The sequence below is a fragment of the Oreochromis aureus genome, linkage group 22 (genome assembly GCF_013358895.1).
Source record: "Oreochromis aureus strain Israel breed Guangdong linkage group 22, ZZ_aureus, whole genome shotgun sequence".
NCBI classification, from domain to species: domain Eukaryota; kingdom Metazoa; phylum Chordata; class Actinopteri; order Cichliformes; family Cichlidae; genus Oreochromis; species Oreochromis aureus.
Window position 1 is genome coordinate 30,759,453 of NC_052962.1, and position 9,283 is coordinate 30,768,735.

Genomic DNA, 9,283 nt, shown 5'->3' on the forward strand with positions numbered 1-9,283 from the left:
ATGTTTAAATAAAAAAAAGCAGCCAGTACAAGAACTCTGACCCTTTCATTTTCTCCCATGTGGAAAATACACCATGCAGACTGAGCTGCTGAGGAACTGCTGGCTCACTCCTACCCTCGTTATTCTTTTTTTTTTTCCACCTATTCACTCCTAATTTACTTTCTCATTTAATAATCCACATTCAGTCACGGCCATTTAATTATCCCTTTGACACCACAGTGTCGTTGCTAACACAAAATCTTCCATTCTGGCTTATTTCTCTCCAAAGCATTAAACTCTTTTTCCCACTCTCACTCATTCATTCTTTTATTGCCTTTATTCATTCAATTCAATGACTCTTTCACCTGTTAATTCACTGATACTTTAACCCTCGCATCTATTTATTATTCATTTATGCACCCACTCATTCTGTTATTCATTCAATCATTCATTTGGCCCCTCGCTCCCAGTGTGCACTTCTCCTCCCTATTCCCCCATCAGGTCTTTTACTTTAATTTCTTAAAGGATCAACTTAAAAAAAGAAAGGAAAAAAAAAAAAGACCCCTCCCCCGAAACAGAAGCTCGCTGGTTATATGTCGCCTGTCAAAGCCGCCAGAAGCAGTTGAGGTTTCATTAAAAACCACAACCGTTTTTCTCCTCCTGACACCTACTTAAGGTGATAGCCTGAATTATCCCTGCACGGCTCGGCACGGATCAGCATACACACCTAACCCCATCTGTCTTTTTAAATTTCCGGCTGGATGGATGGGAGGTGGGACAGAGGAGCCACCGGCACTGTCACCCTCCAGGAATCCTGCTCAAACACACACCTCAGTGCACACACTCGTGTTTCTGTGACCAACACGTCACAAAGTTTTACCCAGGAGGTGGCAGGAAAGGGAGAACTTTGAACAACCAATCTAAAAACCAAATGTAACGACATAAAATTAAGATGTTCAGCCGATTTGTTAACACTGTAATTTTACATTTAGATTTATAATGCACAGCACATCACATATTTTTATATTCAAACAAAGAAAGCTAATCCAGAGAAGTGCATTGCCGTTATTGATCACACTGCAATATTATAGTGATGGTGATTTATTAAAGCAGAGCATTAAAGCATCATAAGGTCATCATAAAAACCAAGTATTGACTGACAATCTCACCGATAATGTGTTTTTCATCACAAAGATAAAAAAAGAAACACACAACAAGAAAAGCAGTTCTTAATTAAATTATTCTGATTTTTAATAGATGGATTTAAATTTCAGTCCCTTGAAAACGCCACCATTTCCCCTCTCACATCATCACCTGTGTTGGCAAACTTTCTCCCTCAGCCAACTTAACTGTACTCCTGTTTTCCCAATGTGGCCTCCTGTCAGGGATCAATACAATCTGATCGATAGATGACCATGAATATTCCCCACAAACCTAGCCAAGTTAGACCGAAGGAGAGGAGCAGAGAGGAGACAGATGGGATGGAGGCTGAGATGGATGGATTGCCATGGATGAAAGAGGAAAAGATAAGGAGAGAGTGTGGCGCCTCAGAGAGACTGTGATGGATGCTAATGACCCATATATTCATGCATCCAATTTGGGGTGTTATTTTACATTTTTGGATTTACATGCAAGTAAGTATTGCGAGTTAAACTGATCATTTCCCCTCTTTTTGTGAGGAAATAATGACAAATAATAAAAATACACATTTTTATGATATTTAGTCCTCAAATATTCCTTAACAAAAATCACTTGCTTGTGTAATTTCAAAGAAATCACAAATGTCTTGAAATCTTTTATACTGAGAGTCTGATCTGCTTTTTCTTTTTAAAAAATAAATAAATGATATTTTTGTTCCTTAAAGAAATTACATTTTGCGTCTACAGTGATTATGGAGTGTATTTTGCATCTTTCACATATGTAAAATGAAGTTTGTGGGTTGTGTGTTGCATCATCGGTTTACACACGTGTATTTTATTTAAGTTTATTTTGGGTGTTTGAGAAATCTGACGTGAAACTGGAAAAATAAAATGATGCGTAAATACTTTTTAAAAATCTAGATTTAGCAGGTTATAAATAAAAATAATATTAAATAAACTATGATCAACTGTGATTCTTTGCGTAGGTACACAGTACTGGGAATGGGACCGGGGAGAGGCGTCTTACCGGGACTGGACCGCGGAGCCAGCGAGGACTTGAGTCTCCAGGCGCTGAAGTCGGACGCTGTTCTCTGAAAGACGAAGGGGACCGGCAGGGGGACAAACATGGTCCTCTGTCGACCTGGGGGTCGTTGTTTTTATTTTAGTCTCACTTTTTTTCCTTCTCCTATTCGTGGTCCTGTCGTCGTTCTTTGGCTTTTCTTCGTATGCTCTCCAGGTTTGTGGACAGCCGTTTGTAAGGATGCTGGGACGACTTGAAAAAAAGGAGATTAAGGATTTGGCTTTTTTCTTCTTCTGTGAATCGATTCTGTGTCTCTCTGGATTCACATTTCTCTACTTCTGGATTTTGTACAGCTCTGGTAACCAGATGGATACTCTGCTCCTCTGACTTGAGTCTTCTTGAACTGATCTAGTCTGGCACACACACGAAAACGCAGCGATGTGCTGGGCGCGCAGCAAAGACTGTTTGGCTTTGGGAGAATAAATAAAGCTACCAGTGGTTATCCATACAGGCTAATACAAGCTGAAGGTGACTGACCATTTGGTGATATCTGCTATCATTGCACCCATGAATCCGGTGCATTCGGTGCTCGTCACTCAGCTACTCTCTACTGGATGCAACACAGGCACAATTAGACTCAATTTATTGTGTCCACACAGCTGTGCGTAAAGCTCGCAGTGGTTCTCGGACCCAGTCTTCACCCCTCGGCCGGGTTTGCTTTGGTTTGGGTTGGGGAAAGATGGATTTTCCCTCCTGCGCTCTCATTAAAAGTCCTAAACAAACGCAGTCCACCGGCGAATCCTCGGTAAGGAAAAGGCAGAAAGAAACTGTCCGTGTAAGAGTGGAGTTGCTGCTTTTTGGTTCTCCTAAAGATTTGGTTAATAGCTGGCTGATCTGCTGAAGAATACACGCACGCAAAGCGACACAATAAAAACCGTTATTTGGTAAAAGAGAGAATTAATGAAATAATAAAGTAAGGCTACGCAGGCACCCCCGTCTGACTTTCGCTCCTCCTTCTCCTCCCCTCGCTGTTTCTCTCTCTCCTCTTTCTCTACCGGGGGTCACTAATTAAAGCAAAATCGATAGATAAATAAATGAATGAATCCATATTAATAAATAACTCAGTCCTCCGGCTTCTTCAACTGATGTGCAAGCGAAAGCGAGAAAAAGACGAGGAGAAAGCGGTGCCCCTTTCCTTTTACGGTGCACTGTCTATTCTTTGGCTCTGCTCCGCCATCCGCCGGTGTGTATCTCTCTCTCCTTCTCAGTCTTCCGCTGTGTGTATCCTCCGTGTGTGTGTGTGCGCGCGCGTATCAGCGTCCCTTCAGTTTATTTTGGGAACCCCGGTGGTTTCGGTCCGACACCGCGCAGCCTGAACGCACTCTGGCACGGCGAAGCGCTCTGCCCGGGAGACTGAGATACCCAGCCCCCCTTCATCTGTGTGTGTGTGTTTTTTTTTTACCCCTCTTCCCTCCCCTCTCTACCTCGACCCCCCTTATCCCCACACACACAGCACAAATATACACACACATACATATACATATACACAAAGAGAAACACACGGTCCCGCCTCTGCCCCTTAGAGGCAAACATTTCTTTTTAGCGCACACTTGCAGATTTATTGGCACTTGTATCTGATCTGCAAAGTAACTCGATGGTGATCAATATTACAAATACTACAACGTGTGGCAGTCTGAAAGATGTTTACAAGGTTTATGTAAAAACCAGCTTCTCATAACAGCCCTGCTTTACTACTTTAAAGCCTTCCTCCACGAACGCGCACGTTTTTCTTTTAGCACTATAATCCCGTACAAGGGGAGCGCTGATCGGCCAATTGATCTTCTGATTACTTCATTATAATGAAGCCAATAATCACATCATCGCCGGCCTCCGGGAAATCGATCGCCTCTTCACAATGTGCGGACATGAAATCAAAGGGGGAAGCTTTGATGTATATTTCAGCAGGTGGATCTCTCTCCCTCTCGCTTATATAGATTTAAGCGGCTCTGGCCTACGCAAGGTCACTCGCACTACTCAACTAATGTTTTTTTTTTCTAGAGGTGGATAATCAAAGCCTGCACAGCCACGGGTCTTAAATTAGTAATTGTTTGGGGCTCGGAAAGGCTGCGTGCGTGTATGCGTAAAATGTCAGTTGAGTTGAATCTAAATTGCATGTTTTTCCTATTAAGGGTTGGCCAGAAATGTTTTGTAGTTGCAGCTTTCCTGAGTGTGTGTGTCCGAAGAAAGGTGCCTCCCGGCCATCACCTCTCTCTTCAGTCTGCAGCAGCCGGCTGTCAAGACTCACTGCCCCAATCTGCGCTGCGCATTTACACTCAAGATTATTGCCAACATAGATTTTTTTAAATAGAAAAATCCATACGCTAAATATCGCAGTCAATAAAAGAAAATCGACCGCACCACACCTCTCCCCCTCCCTCTGCATACACTCCGAGGTGAGACTGAGCTGTTAATAAGTTATCGATCAATTATGGCCCCTCATATTTAGAAAGGCCCCCGGGCTCTTTGCCAATGCTAATGTCCATGCATGCAGGGAGAGGAAGAAACCGTCAAATAGCCCATAAACTGCCTCCTACACGGATAAAACATCATCAGAAATCTTCTGTCGTCACTTTACAGCAGCAGCACTCACTCTGCTCCTGCCAGTGTACTACTGCAGCCTGTGTCTTCACTTGCTGAAATACTACTAATGCCTGAGCTGATATTTATACACCGACGGCACTCTACTTTCCCTGCTAGAAATATAACCACATTAAAACTAATGATGGAAAACCTTATATTTCTATCTGCACTTGAACTGTCAGTACTGTGACCTTTACTGCTCCACAAGGGTTTGATGGGCTCCTTTGTCCTTGACTCAGCCACGGAAATATTCTTAATTATAGGGCAGATGCCTTACTTGCTACCTCGCTGAAAAGGTGGGGAAAGTTATAGTCTTCGGTCTTCCATCCATCCACCTCTGAAACAGGTGATGAATTCGGGTTAAAAAAACAAACAAACAAAAACTTCCCTGTCTGCCTGGAATCAGCTCCAAAACCATCTTTTGGAGTTGCTGAATCCATTTAAGGCCAGTTTAAGTGGCTTTAAGTAACTTCAGGCTAAAAATGTTACCCTGAACATCACTGCTCCTTTTTTTTTAAGCCACAGAAAATGACTTACTCTGTTTTCTTAAATATGAAGTGTATATATTTTTTGTACTTTACTCATATTTACATATTCATATTTTCTTTGTTAAATAAAAGTTAAATAAAATCACTCCTTTGGGTAAGGATGCTTATGTTGCCAGTGTGACCTCACTTCAGTTCTTTCATTTCAACACTTTTTTTCCTGTCACACTTAAATCTCAGTATACTTTTTGTTCTGCTGACACTTTAGATACTTGAGCTCTTTTTATATTTTAACTCACATTTTTAGCCTTTCACCTATCAGACACGCCCTCCCACCTCAACTCCTTTTAGGCACTGACTACAGCATCTTCCCTTTCATATTTGTCATTATTATCATTACTACTACTTCAGATGCTAGAGTAGTAATACTGTGGCCTCTACCGTAACTACTACTCCTCTAGAAAAACTACAAAGTTCTGACTATCACCAACTCCCTAAAATATCAGTATTTTAATGTTATTAAAGCAGCCACGTCATCTGTAGTGCTAAAGTCCTTAATCTAGTCTCTCTGTGATTTAGGCCATTTCCATTACAAGCTGCTGCTTTTGATGTCATCTATGCATAGACACACGTCATGTCACAAAGGAGGGGCCCCTCCTCAGAAAAAAGCCCACTCCCCATTGACAGATGACATCCGCGTGCCCAATGAGAGAAAGACAGAGAAAGAGACAGAGGAAAAAGAAAAGAAGCAGAGCAGCAGGAGGAGGAGGAGGGAGAAGAGGAGCCATATAAAGAAGCGACCGGTTGTCCCTCAAGAGCCCCCCTCTCCAGATGAGGGCGAGCGCAGAGGAGCCCCGATCCAAACTCCTTCCAGACAAAAGCAATTATTTCTTGTAGAATATAGTGTGTTTTGTGCGTCCATCGCAGGAGGGGAGGGAGGTGTGAGTGGATTTGAAGGAGAGGTGAAGAATATGGCGCATGCCGGGCCTCATCAATAGCAATATGTTCTTTTCCCCCCTTCTGTAATATCTGTCCTTTTATAACTACTCACAAACCTGCTGTGGTGGTTGCTTTGTCTGACATCGTGAGCTCACGGGCCCTATCAGACTTCTGATCAGTTACAGACACACAAATACACACAAACACAAAGAGACAGTCGCAAAAAAATGAGCCTAAAACAGATGCTCCCTTTCAGATAAAACCTGTTGTTCCTAAATCCAGATCTGATCTGGAACTGGTGTATTACTGATATTCATGACAGATTCATAAGAAGTTACTTTATTCATAGCTTAACCTGATACGTCATCATCTTATGAAGCTCAAAATCACAAACCGAGACCGTTTCAGGTTTTAAATATTTAAAATACACCATAAATGTTTCCAACACATTTCTTGTTATTTTATTCCACATCAGTAAAATCTACATATCTCAAGACAAACCAAATAATCTGATTTGGTTAATCTGACCAAATACACTTCCCACAACAAGAAGTCTGTTGCAGGATAGATCTTATTGCTCTTTATCTGTCTGCTCTGTGTGTGTGTGTGTGTGTGTGTGTGTGTGTGTGTGTGAGAGCGAGTTCATTGTTAAATGGCAGTGTCATGTTGACAAACGAGTTGGTTGAATTAAATTCTCCCTCATCAATAACAAGGGGGGGCCCAATCAATACCAGCTTACAATTATATCACCACCAACCCCTCCGCTACCACACACACACACACACACACACACACACAGAAGAAGAAGAAGAATCATTACCAGGCAGTTACACAGACCTTTATAAACTATAAAATATTCAGACTCACACTGAAGAGAAGAGAATGATTACTGGTGTTACTGAGATAATTATAAATGCGCACACACACACACACACACACACACACACACACACACACACACACACACACACACACACACACACAAGTCACACTGACCCTTATAAACCAACGCAGCCCTTCTCTGTTCACCGACATTATTTTTAGCTTTCGGCATTTTATCCATATTCAGCATCTCTCTCTCTTAATGCCTCTCTCATTCTCTCTCTATGTCTCTCTCCTTGTTCTCTCGCAGTCTGACTAAGTAATCAATGCTGACAGGTTGTCAATAGGCCAGTCCGGGCCCTGCCAATACCTCTCCTACATATCCATTATTCCTCTTAGGCTGCGGAGGACAAACAGAAAAAAGTACAACACAAAGCTGTCGATACGCCACCTTGATACGATCGTTGAGGCAGATCAATGCTCTTGCTTACAGCTCATCAGCTCGTCTCGACCTCGAGCGCACTGGAAATCACAGTTAGCGTGGAAATCAGTTTGTGAATACACACTTTCTCTCACTCGAAGCGTTTCCGTGGTCTTATCTCTATAGGCTGGGGATTTTTTTCCCCATGTATATTCTCCTTTATTTCACGCATAATTTCATTTTGACTTTGAGGATATTTGCCCTCGTGTGAATCTGCCGGTGTTCATATTTCACACATGTTCTGCATCGTGTTTCATCCCAAACTGGTTGTAATGGATTTAAGATGTAAACCCAAGACCAGACTGAAGTAAAGGACGGAGCGAGGGGTGGGGAAGGGGCTGCAGTATCGACTTTGTGCTGTCATTCTTTATCAGGTTCCCAGACGATCCTGTATTCCACACACACAAACACACAGGCACATTTTCTAACGTGCTGTTGTACACATAGAACAAACATATCCATATGCAAACTCACCATAACATGCAACAAAGCACGCACACAACAGATATTCACGTAAATGGAAACACACTGTAACGTGCACAAAATGCACACAGACACACACCCCTCTGGTTCTTGTGCTCAAACCGCTTAGCTTAGCACAAATGCAGCATCAAGGCTTGAGGTAATGCCAATGACATGGATGGAGCTTTCGGGCCCTTGCAGCCTGCAATGTGTGTGTGTGTGCGTGGTGTTTATGGTTGTCTACGTGTGCCTGTTGGAGAAGTGGGGAGGGGGGTTGATAGCCTTAAACACTGAGAGGATCAGACCCAGCTCTCGTGGACACCATGGAATACGATCAAGAGGAAAGAGGGTGTGTGTGTACATAAATGATAACAAGACTTGCTTAAAAAAAAAGAAGAAGAAAAAACTAAAAATAAGCAGTGAAAGGTGTTCAAACACAATCCTTCGCAAAGTATTCTACTGCTGAAATAACATCCAACGCAACATCCGCTGTTATGATGCATTTTTAAAGCTAAATATTTTCAAAATTCCAGTGAAAACGTGAGCCGCACAAATTCACAAAAAGCCGTTTTACAATTTTGTATTTCTCGTGGCCTCACGAAAACACCCACACTCCACAGGTTTCCTCCGAGATGTGCATTTTATTCGCACAAACCTGATAATCCCTTTTCTTGTACTACATAAACACCACTGACTAAACTTGAATCCCCTTTCTCTGCGCCTTTTTATTCGCAGTTATTCTCTACATGCCTCGGTCTCTCTCTCTCTCTCTCTTCCACACATGCTCAGTCATACACAGATACACGGACATGTTCATGCTCGGCCTGTGCGGTGTTCATGGAGAGAAAGAGAGACAGACACCGAGAGTGTGTGGATGTGTGTGGGTAGATTTAGAAGTGGGGATCAATGAGAAATGTAGAAATCAATGCACTTAGCAGTGGGAAATCAATGGGGCCTAATCGGGATGCCAATGGCACAAGTCAAAACAATTAAGAAGGAAGAAAAATGTTTAACAACCCCTCAGCCCCGCCCCGCCCCGATGCTTACACAGAGGCCGAGGAGAGATGGAGGGAGCGGAGGGAAGAGAGAAGAAGAAAGGGCTGAAGCAATACAAGGGATGTTGAGAATGTCAAGAGGAGGATCACGGCGATGTTTGGATGTGCTCGTGGATCAACAGAATTAAATGTGTTTACCTTGTGAACTGCGGGGAAAAGTTGCAGGTTTGATTTTAGATCAGCAGCTCACATCACTTCATCTTTCAGCTCACTTTAAAGTCTTTTCTGCTTACAATGAAGATCAAGGAGGCAACAAAAGA

The 9,283-nt window shown here is 42.6% G+C and overlaps 1 protein-coding gene across 1 annotated transcript in view; it reads right to left on the reverse strand.

The window, feature by feature from the left end:
• Positions 1-3,269, reverse strand: part of LOC116331939 (POU domain, class 2, transcription factor 2) — a 75,160-nt gene extending 71,891 nt beyond the window's left edge. Inside the window, exon 1 of the mRNA XM_039605395.1 lies at positions 2,146-3,269. Within this exon, the coding sequence (XP_039461329.1) occupies positions 2,146-2,245 (100 nt within the window). The 5' untranslated portion in view covers positions 2,246-3,269. The remainder of the gene's footprint in view (positions 1-2,145) is intronic.
• Between the last annotated feature and the right edge of the window lie 6,014 nt (positions 3,270-9,283).